Here is a 22,038-nt window from a genome sequence, read left to right on the forward strand (position 1 = left end):
ACTTCCACCACTGGAGACCCTAAAGGGCCAGTGCTCTCTTGGCCTCCTTTCCAGAGTTTGGACAAGGCTCCTGGGAAATCAGCAGAGAGCGGGACTCACCTCATCCAGTTGGCTTTAGTCTCATCTGACCCATCTATGGACTTGTAGCGGTTGTTCTTGTCCACAATCTGGAAGACAGAGAGAAAGTCTCGAAATGGGCATCTTTGAGGGGTGGGCTCTTGCGTCCCCAGCCTCCTCCCCAGACCAGGGCCCAAGGCCACCACCCAGAACCCTCCCTGTGGCCTCCCGCTATAAGCCCCCATTGTTGCAGGACTGACCCGGACCTGGGCAGGGATCCCATCTCCCTCCTCTGCCTTGAAGGCATAGCCAGCACATGCCAACAGGTGGCATTGCCAAGAACATCACATTGCAACAGCAGTTGAATTCAGGCGTCCCTCTCTGTCTACGATTTTTGCAGGAGATAAGAGGCTGACACCGGATGACCCGGCATATGTGATTCCAGCGGGTCCCTCCTCTCCCCAATCTCTAAACGTTCAAGAACACCAGGGTTCAGGGTCGACTCCTTCATCTTCCATAAAACTGTCTTTATTTCATCATCATTTTTGAATCACAGTTCAGCTGGATATGGAATTCTAGACAGATGAAGTTTATTTTCTTTCAGAAAAGAAAGACTGCCAAAAAGGCTCCCATAGGCTCTTAAGCAACCTACTATTAGTCTGTGTTGTTCTTTTGTGGGTAATCTGTCTACAGTAAATTCTAAGACTTCCTCTTTATGCTTGATTTTCTGCAATTTCACCGTGTGGTTTTAAAGTGGAGATTTACTTTTTAAAATTCTCATTGCTTGTCAAGCATATTACTTGATTAGGATTTATACCTCCTTTTCAACTCTGGAAAATTTTGAGTTATTATGCTTTTGAGTACAGCTTCTCAGTCATTTTCTTTAGTCTCTTCTTGCAGAATTTCCATTAAACATGTATGGTTGGAACCCAGTCTATTCTCCAGGTCTTACAACTACTCTTTCATAGTTTTCCCTCTATGTCTTTCTGGGTGATGTTCTCAGAAAATTTCTTGGAATGCTCTTCCAACTCACTCATTTACTCTTTGACCATATTCATTCTAGAGTTTATGACTATTGACATTTTTCCTTTCTTTCCTTCCTTTTTAAAAGACTTTTAATGCAATTAATATTTTTCATTCCCAGAAATTTCAATTGGGTCTTTTTCACTCTCATCTTTTCTTATTCTGCCTCTTTTTGTTTCATAATGTTGTGCTCCTTTCTTTTTCTAACAGCTTTATTGGAATATAATTAACATATAATATGCCACGTGATAAATTTTGACAAATGTATATATCACAGTCAAGATAATAAACATATCCATCACCCTTAAGAACTACTTTATGGCCTCTGTGATCTCTTGCTCTTGCCTCTCTCCATATCTCCCATTCTCAGTTCCACAGGCAACCAGGGAGCTGCTTTCTGTCACTACAAATTACTTTGCATGTTCCATAACTTTATACAAATAGAATCAAATGGAAGGCATGTCTGCCCTTCTTTCACTTAGCACAATTATTTTGAGATTCATTCCCACTGGTGTGTGTATCAGAGTTCATTTCTTTGTGTCGGTGAGCAGTAGTTCATTGCTTGGACGTGTCACTATTTTTTTAGCCTCTATTGCTGGACATTTGGGTTGTGGCTAGTTTTGGCTATTACAAATAACGCTGCTAAGAGACATCACTAGCAAATCTCTTTCCTTTATTGGAGTATAATTGCTTTACAACATTCTGTGAGTTTCTGCTGCACAATGAAGTGAATCAGCTATATGTATGCATATATTCTCTCGCTCTTGCACCTTCCTCCCACCCCCCATCCCCCCCTCCAGGCCATCACAGAGCCCCGAGATGCACTGCCCCTGCTATACGGCAGCCTTCCACTAGCCAGCTATTTGACACATGGTATTGTATGGATGTCAACCCTAATCTCCCAGTTCGTCCCTCTCTCCCCTTCCCCACTGTCCACACGTCCGTTCTCTACACCTGTGTTTGTATAAATACATACGCTTATTTCTCTTGGGCAAATACTTAGAAGTGGAATTGCTGGGACACATGGTAAGAATATACTTAAGTTTTAAGAAACTGCTAAACTGTTTTCCAAAGTGGTTGCACCATTTTACATTCCCATCAGTCATATGTGGGATTTCCAGTTGGTCCAGATCCTTGCCAATATTTGGATGAACTGGCTTTTTTGTTTTAGCCATTTTGACAGATATGAAGCAGTATTCATTGTGGTTTTAATTTGCATTTTTCTGATGACTAATGACACTTGAGCATCTTTTTGTGCACTCACTTGTCAGCTGCATATCTTCTTTGAAGTGTCTATTCAAATCTTTTGCCCATTTTTATTGTTTTTTTCTTACTGTTGAGTTCTGAGAGTTTTAAATGGACTTCCCAGGTGGCGCTAGTGTTAAAGAACACAGCTGCCAATGCAGGACACATAAGACACGTGGGTGGATCTCTGGGTTGGGAAGATTCCCTGGAGGAAAGCATGGCAACCCACTCCGCTATTCTTGCCTAGAGAATCCCATGGACAGAGGAGCCTGGTGGTCCAGAGTCACAAAGAGTCAGACACAATAAGCAACTCAGCACTCGTGCACGAGAGGTTTTTTTTTTGAATGCATTTTGGATATAATTCCTTTATCAGAATATCACTTACAAATACTTTCTCCTAGTCTGTGGCTTGTTTATCCACTCTCTTAACACCATCTTTCTAAGAGAGAGGTTTTAAATTCAAACAAAAAACACCAGTCTTATTCTTCTTCATGGATGTTATTCTTACTCTTTCTTTGAAGATCCCAAAGCTGTGAGTGTTAATGATATATTATCCCTTTCATCCATAGTAGCAGAACCCCTGGATTATAACTGAGTATCTAGCTATCTGTAATAACAATACATTTCTTGACTTCTCCTCTGACCGAGTTCTGGCCAACAGAGTGGAGACGGAAGTGTCATGCGTCATCTTCCTGAAAACTTCTTTAAAAGACAGCTATGTATACCCTTCTACCATCCTGTGGCCTTGAATGCAGATGTAATGGCTGGAGCTCTAGCTCTCACTTTGAACTATGAGGATATAATCCAAGCATTGAGACAGTGATTAGCTGGATCAAGCTAGGTTCCTGAGGACTTAATACAAGCTCAGAATTTATTCATAAGAGAACACAATTTTTGTTTTGCGTAAGCCACTGTTATTTTGAATCTCACAGTCAAACCTATTCCTGACAGACCCTAAACAGTTGTTTTAAATTCATTTAAAAAAAAATACTATATTTATTTTAATTAGAGTGAATTCAACTGTCATTGTTTTTGAAGGCTCTCTTTGTAACATTAATTTTCTTCATTAGTTTCGGAGGTTTGGTCCAGAGGCTCATCTTGAATAGGAGTCTGTCTGCCTATTACTTGCTTTTTGTCATTTTAAGCAGTCAACCTGGCTCCCCTCTCCACCTCACACAAGACATTTCTATTTCATAGTGGCCCACAGGAGCTAAAGCTGATGGCTGTCTCTGCCTGTGCTAGATGAGCGCTCTGTGGGCCTTTGTTTTCAGCTCTGCAGTCATTTTATGCTTCTTTCTCCCTCTCTTTTTTCTCCTTCCTTTTATTTGGGGGGAAGCGGCTCAAAGAATGAACTCTCCGTCCACCTGAATTAGAAGCCCCACTGCCTCCTCCACACACGCCTTCTTTAACCATACTCTTTCTTTGGATATTTACATCTATTCCCACATTCTCAATTTGTTCACTACTCACAGATTTTCATCCCAAGCCCCAGGCATGAATATCTAATTCCCACATGACATGCTGTCTTACTGGCAGTTCAAACTCACCTCAGGCCCCACCCCCAAGCCTATTCCTCTCTTTTTCTCCCTCACAGTATTTGAAGCCACCATCCACTCAGATTTCAGAAAGAAGGCCATCCCCACCAAACCCCAGTGAACTGTACACTTTAAATGAATGGAGTGTATAGTATGTGAACTATATCTCCATAAAGCCGTTAAAAAAAGTCATCCTTCATGTCTCCCTAATTTTTTTTTAATGTATTGAAGTACAGTTGACTTGCAATGTTGTATGTAATTTCTTCTGCACAGCAGAGTGTCATATATATACACACACAGATGTGTGTATATATATATATATATATCTGTTTTCATATTCTTTTCTATTACGGTCTATCACAGGATATTGAATATAGTTTTCTGTGCCATATACAGTAGGACCTTGTTGCTTATTCATCCTGTATATAACAGTTTGCATCTGCTAATCCAAAACTCCCAGTCCTTCCCTCCTCCATGCCCTTCTCCTTGGCATCACAAGCCTGTTCTCCATGAGCCTGTTTTATTTCGTAGATATGTTCGTTTGTGTCATATTTTAGTTTCCACATATAAGTGATATCATACGGTATTTGTATTTCTCTTTCTGACTTACTTCACTTAGTATGATCATCTCTAGGCCCATCCATGTTGCTGCAAATAGCATTATTTCATTCTTTTTACGGCTGAGTAATATTCCATTGTGTCAATATGTATGCACTACATACATATTTACTTCACTTTACTTCTTCATCTCTCAGTGGACATTTAGATTGCTTCTGTGGCCTTGCTATTGTAAACAGTGGTACTATGAACAAAGGGGTCATGCCTCCATCTCTTGATCCCCCATATCTAATCCCTCAGCATGTCATCCAAACCTGATTTCAAAACTGCTCCTGTCTCCACTGCTTCCAGCCATCATCAGCTCTCCTCAAGACAATAACAAGAGATCCCAACTAACCTCCCAGTGCCATTCTTAACTCTCCACTGATTCTCCTCATAGCAGCCAGAGAAATGTATTAATGTAAACTTTAGAACATGCAACCCACCAGCTCAAGAAGGCATTCACTGTACTTAAACCAAAATTCACACTTAAGGTCATCATCTGCAAGGCTTTACAACCTGGTCCCTGCCTACCTCCCAACTCTCTCGGGCCCCTCTTTGCCCCATTCACTCTTCTACAGCCACTTTAAAAAAAATAATGATCATAAAATAGTTCAGGCATTGAAATATTATAAAGAGCAATGCAACTGATCACTCCGTATCCATCAGCAAGAGCCAGCAAAAATGACCAACAACCAATTCTCTCCCAGACCTCTGTCTCTGCTAGCATCAGAAAAATACACAGATGTCACTGAAGAGCATCTCTGCCTCCAACTCACTCTCTTTCCCACCCTCCTTCCAAGCATAACCACCATCCTGAAGCTGGAAGGGAGCCTTCTTGATTTTTACTGTTCCAGGACTTTTTCTAAAAAACAACACACAGAATTGCTGTACATGCCTGTAAAGTTTACAGAAATGGCACCCAAGTGAATGTGTTATCCTAAGGCAACTCTTTCCCACCACGTTTTGTATGGCTGGTCCCATCTTACCTTTTGGGTCTTGGTTTCTGTCCGCCCCTCGGAAGAAGCTTTTCCTGACCTGAACCTCGAGGAGGTTCTCCCCTTCCACACCCTGACCTCCACATGCCTGCCCCTCTCAGCATTATCTCTAAACATCATCCTGCTGCCTCCTTTGAGAGATCTAACTGTAGGGTCTGTCTACCTGTCAGTGTGGTAACTGACTGCCTCCTTCATTACAGCAAAGCTCATGAAGACCAAGCGCATGACTATCTGCTCATGATGGTGGCCTGGCTCTGGTTCCTAACACAGGGCATGGCATGCGGTAGAGTCCTGGTTGAATGAATGATCCGATGAGGAGCCTTTTAAATAACAAGCAAGCTAAAGGAAAAAAATTACATAGGGTTCATACTTGAGTGAAAAGGAAAAGAGTGGCTAGAACTGGCTTGTCCTGCTTAACAAGAACTGACTGAAATTTTCCAGTCTCCTGAACCAGCTGTGAAACACGGTCATTATTAAAAATTAAATTATATGAACTTGCAATTCAGTATGTTCTATTTTTAAAAAGGTAAAACATACCCAAAGCTTCCTGATTATTTTACTATATTTTATGATGTTGATATTCTTGAGGATGCTGGCATCTGTAGAGTAGAAATACTATAGATTCACTGTCATGACACAGCTCTTCCCATCTGCTCATTTAGTGCCTTCATGTTGGCCGCCTAAAACCAGACATGGTAGGAGCCTTGACACCAAGGAAACTGGCACATGTATTCCCCACCACAACCATCGCCAGCAGGTTGTTAACTATTTGCCAGAGCATCTCTCTGTATGTCTCCCTATGCACAGAAAGTCTGGGAGATACACTTCAAACTCTCATATCTGGTTACCTCTAGAGGGGAGGATAGCGGGAAGGAGGATCAAGCTTCGGCTTTGTCTATTTATGAGATTTCACTGTCTCCACGGTTTAAAATTCATGGACAGAAAGAGAAAACATGCAGGTCAGGCCTCCCCTCCCCTGCCAATCTCCCCAGATGACACCCCAGTCTTCAGGGACCTTCCCCAGGAATCTCATGGAACCCTGTACTTTATCATAATATTAATCATCCTTCACTAGCATTTTCTAATTACTCCTTTCTCCAGGGGGGAAAACAGAAGCTTCTGTAGGTCCCGAAGCCAGCTGCAAGAACACCCAGTGGTTAGTGAGAGTTGTGGAGCCTGAGGCATCGGCTGGAGCTTCAGCCTCACCACTGACAAGCTAACTGGCCTTGAGCTGGTGCCTTCACTGGCCAGGCTTCAGCATCCTCGTCCGTAAAATGGGGAAAGCAACCTTGCCGCCCTGCCGTAACGATTGATGCAGAAGGCACTCCATAAACAGTCACGATTATGTTTATCAAGGGGACCAAAGGTTAGTTATGATTCATTCTGGGTGGTGGGAGGTTTGCGTAAAACTCCAAGTATTACAACATATAGTTGTAAAACTATATGTATTATTGTTGTATAGCTATATGTATTACAACATGCAGTTGTAATCAGACTTTTTGCAGCCTCAGCTGGGCCGAGAGGCCTGGGTGGGAGCTGTGAGGTACCCTGGAGCTCCCTAAGATCTCTGCTGCTGGGTTCAGATCCCAGGTTTGCTGAGGGATGTTTCTTGGCTTATTTTTCCCATCAGTCAGGCTTTTCTCCAATCAAGCATTTATTCATTCAACAAATATCACTGAGGGAGCAGTTACACAGACAGGCTCTGGGGATAAAATGGTGATCTGGGAAGACAATGTCTTTGCACAAAACTCACAGTCCAGCGGACATGGAAGAGAGGCCACTATGTGGTCCTATGGTCAGAACTATGGTGGGGAATTCTGCGGAACATGGGAGCACAGAGCCGGAGCCCTGAAACTGGTGGTCATCTAGGACTTTCTTGGGAGGTGTGGAATCTAAGCTGAAGTCTTGGAGAAGAAGAGGGTGAGGGAGTTCTAGTGGAGGAAGCAGGGGGTGAGTGGGATCACAGAGGGTGTTCAGAGCACATCACATGCTACTGATGAGCCCCCATCATCCAAGTAGAGAGCAGGCTGTAGACCTCAAGTCCTGGAACTGAGATGGTCCAGGAAGGGCCAGCCAGGGCCAGATGCTCAGGACCAGGTCTCAAAAGACTGGTTCCCAGCATCCTCCCTTGCCTTATCCCTCAAGGTCGACTCCTTGGCCACTCTGAACTCAGCACTTCTTAGACCAACCCAGGCTCTGAACACTGTGATGTTCTTAGACCAGCCCAGGCTCTGAACACTGTGACGTGAGAAGGACTCTGACACCCTGGGTCTGACCAAAGAAGGGCGACCAGCATTGGAAGAGGGTCCCTTAGCCTGGAGAAGAAGAGGCTACAGAAAGCAGACACATCATCAAATGTGGGAAGGACCCTCATGTAGGGGAGGGCAGGCAAAACCAGGACCACTTGAGGGATGGAGGACCTGAACTCAGCATGAGGAATATGCATGCAGAACAGTCCTAACATACATGTTCTAACATGCAGAATAGTCCTACAATAGAACAAGCAGCCTTGTGAGGAGGTGAGTTTCTTGCCACTGGGGGTATTTAAGCAGTAGCAGGACAACCCACTATCAGGGGAGCTGAAGAAAGAATTTTCCCACTGAGTAGAAGTCTGTCCTAAATGACCTATAAAATTCTGTTTAAGAATTTTAAGATTCTACGTGGGCATAGCCTCAGAAAATAATATAAAAAACATGAGGTTTGCCTCCCTGGGACAGGCATGGGTCCACATAGACTAGAATGCTATTTCTGATCACGGTAATAACAAAGACATCAGCCTTAAGGCTTTACCCACTGCCATTGATGGAGCAACTTCACTGTGCTAAGTACTCTGGTACCCTGTTTCATGAATTCTCACAACTCAGTGAAGGTAACTACAACTATTATTCCCATTTTACAGGCTAGGAAACTGAGGTTCAGAGCCAGTAGGCAGCTTGCCTGAGGCCACAAAGGAAATGTGTGGGGCAGCTGGAGTTCAGACTCTGTAGGTACAGCCCATGCTCTTAAGCACTTGGCAGAGTGACAGATGTCAGCCCAGGCTTCCCCGATGACCTCATGAGAATCAATCAGGAACGTCCTGGGGTCCTCTCTGAACTCCCAGCTTTGCTGCTGGTTTGAGCAAATCTGCTATGGAAAGATGGGCAGTTTAATAGGGAGGAACAATCTGCTTTGCCGCAGAATGTCTGCCACCATTGACGATTCACTGCTGGGTTCCTCTAAATGGTGCCATAACCAGATGCTGCAGAGACTGGATTTTTAAAAACCTGATTTGCTTGCAACTTTCCAGGAACCCATCAGTTCCATAAAGAATTCTGATTTTCAGCTCTGCAGCTCCTCTCAGGGCAAAGCAGTTACAAAAATGATTTGTGAACCTATTGACAGTGGACAAAGCTCTTTCACACAGATGCTCCTCCCAGAGGCCCAGGAGGTTGACAGCATCACCTTTGCCTCCAGTCACTTCCCAGGCTGACCAACTGAAATGCAGAGAGATAAAGACGGTGACCTTCCCAGGTGGCCTGGGAACCTGGGAAGAGACCTGCCTGCCAATGCAGAAGCCACAGGAGACATGGATTCAGCCCCTGGGTCACAAAGATCTCCTGGAGGAGGACATGGCAACCCACTCCAGTATTCTTGCCTGAAGAATCCCAAGGATAGAGCAGCCTGGCAGGCTACAGTCCACAGGGTCTCAAAGAGTTGGACATGACTGAAGTGACTTAGCAACATGCAAAGAGGTTAACCTAGATGTGAACTTGAACTCTGGCCTCTGCTATGCCCAAAAACACAGAATGAAGAACTTTTAAAGGGGCCTCTGAGATTATTCAAGCCATGGGTTCCTAACTTGGTATCAATGAACTCCCTAAAATGTGTACAACATTTTATGAATATTGGTATAGGAGAATAACCTCCTTGGTGACTAAGGAGGCTCAAGAACCATGATCTAACCCATCTCCACACCTCCCCACCACCATTTAACTGACAATGGAATTAGTACAGTCGGCCCTATCTATGTACCTGGTTCGATCCCTGGTCAGGGAACTAGAACCCACATGCTGCAACTAAAGAGATTCCCACATGCCACAAAAGACCTGGCACAGCCAAATAAATAAATACACTGTTTAAAGTATACAGGAAGATAAGTGTAGGTCATTTGCAAACATTGCACCATTTTATATAAAGGACTTGAGCATCCATGGATTTGGGTATCCATAGAGGTCCCTGGCATCAACCCCTGTCAATTCTGAGAAAAAACTTTACATATTGCCTTTTATTATTCTAATTATCAAATTTCAAAAAGGCCCTGGGGACCTGGGAAATGAGGCATGCTTACATCCAATTGCAAATTCCACATCTGTAATCTCACATATCACCCCCAGTCAGTCCTGAGACCCGCATGAAGCTAACTGGAGAAAATCAGGCTGCAACGTGCCCCTCACCTGCTCTGCACCAGGCAGGCAACAAGCATAGACACTCACAATTCATGGGGGATGTTCCTTTAGACTGGGGGTTTCCATTTGATGGATCAGAGAAATAGAGCTCAGAGAGAATGGTGACTAGCCCAAAGGCACACTTTCCTCAAGTGGGAGAAAAGAGATTCCAGAGCCCTGTCAACAATGCAGACACCTCTTCCCTTTCCAAGTCCCTCTGCTCTGCCTGGTAAGGGAACTGGCCTTGGATCCAGCCACAGAAACGACCACCCCCTATCCTGCACACACTCGGCCTCACTCCCCTCGGTAATAAATCTGGCTGTTGGAGAAACTGGTGAAATGAGTCCTTGGGCCAGGACGTGAGGACCAGTGTGAGGAGACTGGCCTGAATCCTGTCTCCTCATTATGCCTGACATGAGGGTCTCAGGACAAGGGTTGAGGAGAGAGTCAGAAGAATCTGCCCACCTCAGGGGCAGCAAAAATGCAAATAAGAATGGGCATGTCGGACTTCCCTGGTGTTACAAAGGATGGCAGCCCGCCTGCCAATGCAGGGGACAGGGGTTCGATCCCTGGTCCTCGTGGATTCCACATGCCTTGTAGCAATTAAGCTTCTGCACTACAATTACCGAGCCCGCTCTCTAGAGCCTTCGAGCTGCAACTACTGAAGCCCATGCAACCTAGAGACCGTGCTCTGCAACAAGAGAAACCACCACAATGGGAAGCTCACACACCTCAACTGGAAAGTAGCCCCCGCTCTCCCCAACTAGAGAAAGCCCACACGCAACAACAAGGACTCAGTGCAACCAAAAATAAATCATTTATGTTTTTTAAAAGAATGGGCATGTCGCCAGAGAGAAATTAGCTGCAAACAAACTGTATACATCACGCTACAGATCTGAAAGCTTCCCAGGAGGTCAGTGGTAAAGAATTTGCCTGTCAATGCAGTAGATGAAGGTTCGATCCCTGGGTTAGGAAGAGCCCCTGGAGAAGGAAATGGCAACCCATTCCAGTAGCCTGGCCTGGGAAATCCGATGGACAGGGGAGCCTGGTGGGTTGCAGTCAGCCCATGGGTTGGTGAAGAGTGGGACATGCCTGAACCAACAGACACAGGCTTCCCTTGTGACTCAGACAGTAAAGAATCCACCTGCAACGCAGGAGAGGTGAGTTCGATCCCTGGGTTGGGACGATCCCCTGGAGAAGGGAATGGCTACCCACTCCAGTATTCTTGCCTGGAGAATTCCATGGACAGAGGAGCCTGGAGGGCTGTAGCCAGTCCACGGGGTTGCGAGGAGTGGGACACGCCTGAGCAAGTGAACAGCAGCAGCTCTGGGCTTGTGACTGAGGTGGCACTGCCGCTGCCGCTGCTAAGTCGCTTCATTCGTGTCCGACTCTGTGCGACCCCATAGACGGCAGCCCACCATGCTCCCCCGTCCCTGGGATTCTCCAGGCAAGAACACTGTGGGCTGCCATTTCCTTCTCCAGTGTATGCATTCATGCTAAGTTGCTTCAGTCGCATCTGACTCTGTGCGACCCCATGGACAGCAGCCCACCAGGCTCCTCCGTCCACAGGATTCTCCAGGCAAGAACACTGGAGTGGGTTGCCATTTCCTTCTCCAAGCTGGCACCTGTGGGAGACTGAATTGGTCCAGCTTTCGCCCTTCCCCATCACCCGGGCCATGAGACTGTGTGTTACACTCTGTCTTACAGGTGGCCTCTAATTCTTTACTCCTTGACTTTGGGTTCGGTCATCTGACTCGTTTGGGCAATGGGGTGGTAACAAGCATGATGCAAACACGGGCTTGACATGGGTTTGTGAGGCCCTGTCTCCAGGGCCTCTGCCTCCACCAAAGAGCTCCCCCAGGGAGCCCCAGCCTCTTCAGTCTGGGCCCAGAACAGACACACTTGGGCCAGCAGACCTGGCCCTCGGTGAGGAGCCAAGATCCCCCTGCACCTGGAGGCTGAGCAGCACAGCGGAGCCCAGCTAAACCAGCCCAACCACAGGCAACCGGCGGCCAGAGCAGAATCAGTGAGGAGCTACAACCAACCGGCAGATACCCAAGCAAGGATAAATGATTGCTGTTCTCTACGCCGGGGCCTGCAGGATAAATCCAGCCCGCCACCTGTTCTGTACAGCCCACCATCTGAGAATGGTTTGTGCATTTCTAGATGGTTGAAAATAACTCAAAGGAAGACTATTTTATCATGTGAAAATTACATGGAATTCAAATTTCAGCTTCCATAAACAGTTTTAGAATACACACGCCTCTGGCTGCTCTCACACTGTGATGGATGGCAGAGTTCAGTAGTGTGACAGACACTGTGTGGGCCACAAAGCCTAAAAGACTTACTATCTGGCCATTTACACAAACATTTACAGACCTTCATTCTGTTGCACTGCATTTGGAGGTAGCTTGTTACACTGTAACAGCTGAATGACTATACAGTTATTACTACTCGCCATGAGCTAATGAAAAAAGAACAAACTTTAATATGTAAATAATGCATTCTGGCAAAGGCTAAGAAACACTGTGGCAGTTGTATTAACAAAAGATCGCCCAGTGTTTTAAATAGAGACCAACAAGTAAAGAAAATAAAAGTGTCACATGGCACACCAAAGCAGAGAGGCATGCCAAATTCAGAAGAATCTGTGTCTATGTCGTCACTACTGTATTCACCCGATAAACAGCGATTTAGTTTCAGTAACGCCTGATCCAATACAGGACACCGATTTTGTTCATTTGGATTACGATGCTTGGTGTCTTGGTTTAATCGTTATTTAAAAGCTGTAAGAAATATTGTGTTTATTTAGCTTCTATGTTTAAACCTTTTAAAGTAACTTTAGAGTAAAATCAATGTAATCATAAATAATTGGGACTCCATAAATGATAAACACAGAGTCGGACATGACTGAGCAACTGAACTGAAACAATAAAAGTCAGACACCTGACCAACACACACTTGAAAAAATGTTCAACATCACCAGTCATGGAAATGCAAATTAAAACCACAATGAGCTATCACTTCACACCTGTCAGAATGGTTTTCATCAAAAAGACAAGGAATACCAAGTGTTGACGAGGATGTGGACAAAAGGGGATGCTTGAGCACCGTTTCGGGAATGTAAACTGGTGCAACCACTATGGAAACCAGTATGGAAGCTCCTTAAAAATTTAAAAATAGAACTGCCATATGATCCACTAATTTCACTTCTGGGTATTTAACCATAGGAAACTTAACACAAAAAGGTATTTGCACCCCCAAGTTCACTGCAGCATTATTTATAACAGCCAAGAAATGAAAACAAACTAAATGCCCACCAACGGATGAATGGATAAAGGATATGTGGATAGATATACAAGGGAATATTTTTCAGCCATAAAAAAGAGGAAATCCTGCCATTCGCAATAGCATGGATAAGCCTTGAGGGCATTGTGCTAAGACAAACTAGTGAGATCAAGACAATATTATATGATCTCACTTACATGTGAAATCTAAAACAAAAAACAAACAAACCCTGAACTCATAGATACAGTAAATAAATTGATGGTTGCCAGAGGCAGAGGGTGGGTGTTTGTTAAAAATCGATGAAGGTGGTCAACATAAATTAGTGCTGGGTATGTAATATAGAGTTTGGTAACTACAGGAATATATATAGTAATATACATATGTACATATATTTCTTTTAAAAAGTGGCCTCAATATAACACAAGAGAGAAACAATTGCAGTAGAAATGCGGAGGAGGCAAGGAAAGTTGAAGGTCAAGTTAGCAGTTGGTTTATGTTGAAAAGTCAGAATAGTTTTTCATGTTTTATTTTTGATCCATATAGTAGATTTTAAGAATTATAGACTGGAGCTCCAGCCAAAACTAGCTAACTAGAGTATTATATCTTTTGTGGGGAGTGGGGATATCTTCGGTTTGGCTCATGATTTAATAACAAAACTACTAGCATTTAAAAAAGTTATACAAGTCAAGCCATTTAATGCTTCTGACATGAAGAGGAACCTTAGGATTGAGGTCCATATTTTCATTCCTGGAAAAGCTGACATTGTCATTCAATAGTGTTTTAAGATCCATAACATCTTAGAACGTGAGAAAAGCAACTTTTTTCTAGCATCATCTTCCACTTTTCTCTCCCAGCACACCTTGTACCTCTATCACCCTATTACAGGGTACTGTGTGCCCTATCACCATTCCCCCGCCTCACATCACACACGCAGCCTTGGATCTTTGTACATGCCATGCCCACTGATCATGATTCCGTGTTCCCTCGGCTCCTGACTCTATTTGCCACTCACTTCAACTCATCTCTGAAAACCTAGCTCAGGCTTAGGAGCAAGGACGCCCCAGGAGCACTGTGCACAGTCAGTGCCCAGAGACTTGATCTCTAAATACCATTTCTCACAAAAATACATTAGAGCTCCTAAGGGAGATGACTAGAACATCTTCTTTGGGATCTCCCTGGCAGTGCCATGGTTACAATGCTGTGCTTCCGCTGCAGGGGGCACCAGTTCAATTCCGGTCAGGGAACTAAAGATCCTGCATGCCCTGTGGTAGGGCAAAAAAAAAAAAGAAAGAAAAAACCACAAAACTTTGCACGAGAAAGTAAAGAAGTACTAAAAGAAGGACAAGAAGCCAGTCTGAATGGGATCTTGCTGGCCAACTCTAGGGCAATTTAAAGCTCAAAATGCATAATGAGAGGAATGGACTATAGCACAATGAAGAAAAAAATCCATGAGTCTATACCGGTAGTAAAAATAATCTTAAGGGATGGGGTGGGGGAGAAAGTTGAATATTTCTTTTAAACAGAAGAATATTCAGTCATAAGTGTAGAAGGAATGATTAAAAATCCTTTTAAGTCATGAAAAATAATTGATACAGGCAAGAATCATCAATAGCTGCTGAAAGCACTGAGTTAAACAGAAGACAAACGGACGTCACATGCTCTTGCTATCTGCCGTGAGAAAGACACAACATAACCAGTGCCAGAAATCTATAACCTGAACCCGTCGTGAGGAAACAATCAGGCAAATCTAAAGTGTGGAAGGGTCTGCAAAGAACTGTCCTGAACTCTTCCAAAGTAGCAATATTGTGAACGAGAAATGCAATTCTGGGAAACTGTTCTAGAATAAAGGAGACTAACGAGACGTGACAAGTAAATGCAATGTGTGATGCTTGAGTGGGTCCTGAATGGCAGGAAGACTCTCAAGGCCATTACTCAGGGCAATTGGGAAAATTTGAATAAGGGCTATAGTTGAGACAGTACTGTATCCTGAGTATGGTAATTATACTCTGATTACATAGGACAGGGGTCAACGAACTACTGCTGGCAGGTCAAATCCAACCCCTCATCTGTTTTCACAGCCTGTAAAAGCGTGGTTCTGCTTCGGCTTTTTCATAACTGAAACTTTTTTCATATAATTTCATTTGTATGATTTTCAGAACTTACATAAATTCAAATTTCATTTGAAATTATACGAAATTCACATTAGTGTTTATAAATAAAGTTTTATTGGAACCCAGCGACACTTGCTCATTCACGTGCTGTCTATGAATGCCTTCACAGTACAACCGCAGAGCTGGATAGTGGTGACAGACGCTGCACGGCCACGGGGCCGACACCTGGGGCCATCTCACATAGCTCAGAAAAAACAGAAGAATGTGTGTGTGTGTCTGTGTGTCTGTGTGTGTGTCTGTGTGTGTCTGTGTGTGTGTATCAGTGTGTGTCTGTGTGTGTCTGTGTGTGTGTCTCTGTGTGTCTGTCTCTGTGTGTGTCTGTGTGTCTGTGTGTGTGTCTGTGTGTGTGCGTCTGTGTGTGTGTCTGTGTCTGTGTGCCTGTGTGTGTCTGTGTCTGTGTGTGTGTCTCTGTGTGTGTGTGTCTGTCTGTGTGTGTGTGTCTGTGTGTGTGTCTGTGTGTGTGCGTCTGTGTGTGTGTCTGTGTGTGTGTGTCTGTGTGTGTGTCTGTGTCTGTCTGTGTGTCTGTGTGTGTGTCTGTGTGTGTGCGTCTGTGTGTGTGTCTGTGTGTGTGTCTGTGTGTGTGTGTGTGTCTGTATGTGTGTGTGTGCGTCTGTGTGTGTCTGTGTGTGTGTGTCTGTGTGTGTGTGTGTCTGTGTCTGTGTGTGTATGTGTGTCTGTGTGTGTATCTGTGTGTGTGTCTGTGTGTGTGTATGTGTGTGTCTGTATGTCTGTGTGTGTGTGTCTGTGTGTCTGTGTGTATATGTGTGTGTCTGTGTGTATCTGTGTGTGTGTCTGTGTGTCTGTGTGTATCTGTGTGTGTGTCTGTGTGTCTGTGTGTGTGTGTCTGTGTGTGTGTGTCTGTGTGTGTGTATCTGTGTGTGTCTGTATGTCTGTGTGTATCTGTGTGTGTATCTGTGTCTGTGTCTGTGTCTGTGTGTGTCTGTGTGTGTGTGTCTGTGTGTGTCCGTGTGTCTGTGTGTGTGTCGGTGTGTGTCTGTGTATGTGTGTGTGTGTCTGTGTGTCTGTGTCTGTGTGTGTCTCTGTGTGTGTCTCTGTGTGTGTCTGTGTGTATCTGTGTGTGTCTGTGTGTCTGTGTGTGTCTGTGTGTATATGTGTGTGTGTCTGTGTGTGTGTCTGTGTGTGTGTGTCTGTGTGTGTCTGTGTATCTGTGTGTGTCTCTGTGTGTGTCTCTGTGTGAGTCTGTGTGTGTGTCTCTGTGTGAGTCTGTGTGTGTGTGTCTGTGTGTGTCTGTGTGTATCTGTGTGTGTGTCTGTGTGTCTGTATGTATCTGTGTGTGTGTCTGTGTGTGTGTGTCTGTGTGTGTGTGTCTGCGTGTGTGTGTGTGTCTGTGTGTGTGTCTGTGTGTCTGTGTCTGTGTGTGTGTGTCTGTGTGTATCTGTGTGTGTCCGTGTGTCTCTGTGTGAGTCTGTGTGTGTGTCTCTGTGTGTGTCTGTGTGTGTGTGTCTGCGTGTGTGTGTGTGTCTGTGTGTGTGTCTGTGTGTGTGTCTGTGTGTGTCTGTGTGTATCTGTGTGTGTGTCTGTGTGTCTGTATGTATCTGTGTGTGTGTCTGTGTGTGTCTCTCTGTGTGTCCGTGAGTCTGTGTGTGTGTCTCTGTGTGAGTCTGTGTGTGTGTGTCTGTGTGTCTGTGTGTATCTGTGTGTGTGTGTCTGTGTGTGTGTGTCTGTGTGTATCTGTGTGTGTGTCTGTGTGTGTCTGTGTGTATCTGTGTGTGTGTCTGTGTGTGTGTGTCTGTGTGTGTGTGTATCAGTGTGTGTCTGTGTGTGTCTGTGTGTGTATCTCTGTGTGTCTGTCTCTGTGTGTGTCTGTGTGTCTGTGTGTGTGTCTGTGTGTGTGCGTCTGTGTGTGTGTCTGTGTCTGTGTGCCTGTGTGTGTCTGTGTCTGTGTGTGTGTCTCTGTGTGTGTGTGTCTGTCTGTGTGTGTGTGTCTGTGTGTCTGTCTGTGTGTGTGTGTCTGTGTGTGTGTCTGTGTGTGTGCGTCTGTGTGTGTGTCTGTGTGTGTGTGTCTGTGTGTGTGTCTGTGTCTGTCTGTGTGTCTGTGTGTGTGTCTGTGTGTGTGCGTCTGTGTGTGTGTCTGTGTGTGTGTCTGTGTGTGTGTCTGTATGTGTGTGTGTGCGTCTGTGTGTGTCTGTGTGTGTGTGTCTGTGTGTGTGTGTGTCTGTGTCTGTGTGTGTCTGTGTGTCTGTGTGTGTATCTGTGTGTGTGTATGTGTGTGTCTGTATGTCTGTGTGTGTGTGTCTGTGTGTCTGTGTGTATATGTGTGTGTGTGTATCTGTGTGTGTGTCTGTGTGTCTGTGTGTATCTGTGTGTGTGTCTGTGTGTCTGTGTGTGTGTGTCTGTGTGTGTGTGTCTGTGTGTGTGTATCTGTGTGTGTCTGTGTGTCTGTGTCTGTGTGTGTCTGTGTGTCTGTGTCTGTGTGTGTCTGTGTGTGTGTGTGTCTGTGTGTGTCCGTGTGTCTGTGTGTGTGTCGGTGTGTGTCTGTGTATGTGTGTGTGTGTCTGTGTGTCTGTGTCTGTGTGTGTCTCTGTGTGTGTCTGTGTGTATCTGTGTGTGTCTGTGTGTCTGTGTGTGTCTGTGTGTATATGTGTGTGTGTCTTTGTGTATCTGTGTGTGTCTGTGTGTGTGTCTGTGTGTGTGTGTGTCTGTGTGTCTGTGTGTATCTGTGTGTGTGTCTGTGTGTCTGTATGTATCTGTGTGTGTGTCTGTGTGTGTGTGTCTGTGTGTGTGTGTCTGCGTGTGTGTGTGTGTCTGTGTGTGTGTCTGTGTGTCTGTGTCTGTGTGTGTGTGTCTGTGTGTGTGTCTGTGTGTCTGTGTCTGTGTGTGTGTGTCTGTGTGTGTCTGTGTGTGTGTGTCTGTGCGTTTGTGTCTATGTGTGTGTGTCTGTGTATGTCTGTGTGTGTCCGTGTGTCTGTGTGTGTGTCTGTGTGTGTGTGTCTATGTGTGTGTGTCTCTGTGTGAGTCTGTGTGTGTGTCTCTGTGTGAGTCTGTGTGTGTGTGTCTGTGTGTGTGTCTGTGTGTGTGTGTCTGTGTGTGTGTGTCTGCGTGTGTGTGTGTGTCTGTGTGTGTGTCTGTGTGTGTCTGTGTGTATCTGTGTGTGTGTCTGTGTGTCTGTATGTATCTGTGTGTGTGTCTGTGTGTGTCTCTCTGTGTGTCCGTGAGTCTGTGTGTGTGTCTCTGTGTGAGTCTGTGTGTGTGTGTCTGTGTGTCTGTGTGTATCTGTGTGTGTGTGTCTGTGTGTGTGTCTGCGTGTGTGTGTGTGTCTGTGTGTGTGTCTGTGTGTGTGTGTCTGTGTGTGTCTGTGTGTGTCTGTGTGTGTCCATGTGTCTGTGTGTGTGTGTGTGTGTCTCTGTGTGTGTCTGTGTATGTGTGTGTATCTGTGTGTGTCTGTGTGTGTTGCACGTGCCTGAAGATAGCTATGCTGTGCTCTGTGGCGCGTGCTCACTCAGTGGTGTCTGACTCTTTGCAACCCCATAGACTGTAACCCGCCAGGCTCCTCTCTCCAGGCAAGGATACTGGAGTGGATAGCCATTCCCTTTTCCAGGGGAGCTTCCCGACCCAGGGATCGAACCTGGGTCTTCTGCACTGCAGGCAGATTCTTCACCATCTGAGCCACCAGGGAAGCCAGGACACACAGGGAGAGACTGAACCAATTGTTATAAAATGTTAGCAACAGGTGAAGCTAGATGCAGGGTGCGTGGCTATTGATCATACAATTCTTATGCTTTTGTAGAGTTTGAAATTTCAGAATAAAGAGTTAATAGAAATGAGCAAATAGGCATGAAACACACTTGCTCAGATTCTCAAGCACACAGAGAAGCCAGACCTGCTTCAAATGTGCCGTCTTCCCTTCCTGGGCCAGCCCGTTACTCTTCTCTTCGCTTCTCTGAGCCCTGCCCACCCCCAAGCCCGGTCAGACCTGCCTGCCTCCCCTGACATCTTGCGCTGTTGCAACCATCTGCTCACACTTCGTCTCTCCCATCAACCCTGGGGTTTTCAGGCTCTGTTCTGGAGGGCGTGTCACAAGCCTTCGCACACCCAATCTTCAGTTTTAAAATAAATCTCCACTTTATGATGGAAGCCGAAATGGAAAACCCTGAAACCCCTGCTTCTCCCCAGAACAGTAGGAGTCTGGCAGGCGGAGAGACTAGCTGATAGCCGGGGAGCGATCCCACCACGGCGTCCTCTTTAAAAGGAGCCCTGGGAAGTCTCCCACCCAGGATCCACCCCGAGAAGCAGACCTCCTCGGGAGCTACCTGGGACTTCTCCCGCTATGGCCAGAAAGCACTGGTAGCCAAGTCAGCTTGCCTCTTCCCAGTGGCCGCCAAATTCGGAGCCTCTATAGCTAAAAGTGCATACACAGGTCATTATGGTATGCATTTTTAGCCTCATTCCTGGCTCCATTTAGGATCTCCACCCTTGTTTTTCTTTCTTCTGTCTCTCCCAGTTTTAATATGCTATCGTGTTATATTTTATACATCCTGCTAGGCTGCCCTAAATCCCTTCTGGAACCAGACTGGGCCTCAGTGAAACATTTAAATAGAAACCCTGTGCTGGACTCCTCTTTCTTCTGCCTCTTTCCCAAACCACATGGCTGCCTGGTACTCCCCAGGCACCTCACGCCTGCAAGCATCGCCTCCGGCCTGTGTAGTGTCTGAGGGCAGCCTGGAAAGCCTGGCAGTGATTTATGGAGTCTGTAATTTCCAGGGAGATGAGAAAGTAGAGGAAGGGGCATTTCTCTCCTAAACACCCAGAAGTGAATGCAAAACTCCTTCCGAGGGACTTCCTGGTGGCGCGGTGGATGGGAGCCCACCCACGGTGCAGAGGTCATAGGTTTGATCCCTGGTCCGGGAGGCTCCCGCATACTGCAGAGCACCTGGGCCCATGGGCCACAGCTACCGAGTCCCGGCTCTGGCGCCCACGAGCCACAACTGCTGAGCCTGTGTTCTGCAACTACTGAAGCCCACGCACCCTAGGAGCCCACAAGCCAAGACTGCTGAGCCCGCGTGCTGCAATCGCTGAAGCCTGGGCACCTCGAGTCGGCGCTACACAACAAGAGATGCCACCACAATGAGAGGCCCGCACACTGCCGCAAAGCACCTGCTCCCGGCAACCAGGGGAAGTCTGGAGGCAGCAACGAAGACCCAGTGCGGCCAAAATATAACAAATATAACTCCTTCGGAGGAGGTCAGGCCTTGAAGGAGAGAGAGAAAGCCGAGATGGCCATTTGGTTCATCTCAGTCTGGGCCCCATCCCTGCATCACATTGTAGGCAATGGGACCAGCTTGCCTCTACGCTGAGGGGAGAAGGAGAGGAACCTTGTACTGGGCCGGAAGGATGAGTGGAAGAAAGTCAACCTCGGCCAGGAGGCAGGAATAGGGCAGACAAGTAAGGGAGGTGGAAAGGACCAGGAGGCTGAATGAGAGAGTGGGCTCTAGAGTCAGACTGCTCAGGTTCGAATCTCAGCTGTGTGCAGAATGACTCCTCCTCTCCAGGCCTCAGATTTCTCAGTAGAGTGATGGATAGACTAACACCTGCTTCCCAGGGGCATCGATAGGATCAGACAGGATCATGCTGTGAAGTGTCAAGCACAGAGCCAGATACGTAGTACGTGTTCAATAAACATAAACGGCTACGCTTATCTGAGAGCACCACCATTGCTTCCACTGAGACTCTACATACTGAGTTATGGAAGGAAATGAGTTCTGTTGGCTGGAGGCCAGGGCCTTGGAAGGCAGGCAGAAGGTCAAGAACAGGCAAGATCAAGTATAGCTTTGGGACAGGATCTGACACATGAATGCAGTTTATTCAGGAAGTGGGGCTTCTAGATCCTGGTCCAAAACTGGGGCCGTGGTTCAGGCCATTTGTTCTTTTCTCACACCATTCAGCCAACCCATCATTTGAGCAAGCTGTTCCTCATTCCTGCTTTGCCCCAGCTGATGCCCCAGTTGAGAACACACGCGTGCGCGCGTGCACACGCACACACACACACACACACACACACACACACACAGGCACTGTTCAAGCCATTTTGTATTTCTGTTCTCTCCAGGCCTTCAACACCTCTCATGTCCCTGCATCACAAAAGTCAAAGTCTCCATGTGGTACAGTGACCTCCAGCCACACCCTCCCTACACCCACACCCATGGCACAGCTCAGAGGCCCTTGGAAGGAATCTCCAAGGGAGCAACATACCTGCCTCTGGTCACGCCCCTGAACTGCAGGTCATGCCCACCCTTGACAGGTAGAGCTGGCCTAGGACCAGGCTGCAAACTCCAGATCTTCCTATTCTCCCTTTTCTCCAGACCCCAGACCCAAGCCTGGCCATGAACCTGGGGAAGATGCCTGCTTTAGAGATCCCAAGCTTGCCTGGCTGGGCTATCCCAGGAGTAGACTTTGGTGGGAAAGAAAGGGATCCCCCTATCCCTTCTCTGGGTATGAGATTTTCTCCCCTGAGACTTTCCCACAGGCTGAGAAGGCATCGGCCTCCTCTACTGAACTCCTACCCATCCTTCCAAACCCATCCCCAATTTGCCAGCCAAAACCAACTCGTCTTCTCCCTGCCCCTCCTGTCTACCGCCGCACCAGGACTATCAGCAACACTCTGGGTCGGGAACAGGCCTCCTCCCCTCTCATCTGCCTTGGCCCCTGCTCCCTGTCGCTGGACCACAGACTCCGTAAGAACAGA

The 22,038-nt window shown here is 46.2% G+C and overlaps 1 protein-coding gene across 3 annotated transcripts in view; it reads right to left on the minus strand.

Moving 5' to 3' along the window:
- Nucleotides 1-22,038, minus strand: part of PRDM11 (PR/SET domain 11) — an 89,774-nt gene that overhangs the window by 23,880 nt on the left and 43,856 nt on the right. For all 3 annotated transcript variants that reach the window (XM_065944186.1, XM_065944187.1, XM_065944188.1), the window contains exon 5: nucleotides 100-167. In XM_065944186.1, the coding sequence (XP_065800258.1) occupies nucleotides 100-167 (68 nt within the window). The remainder of the gene's footprint in view (nucleotides 1-99; nucleotides 168-22,038) is intronic.

This window comes from Muntiacus reevesi, chromosome 9 (assembly GCF_963930625.1).
Source record: "Muntiacus reevesi chromosome 9, mMunRee1.1, whole genome shotgun sequence".
In the NCBI taxonomy this organism is placed as follows: domain Eukaryota; kingdom Metazoa; phylum Chordata; class Mammalia; order Artiodactyla; family Cervidae; genus Muntiacus; species Muntiacus reevesi.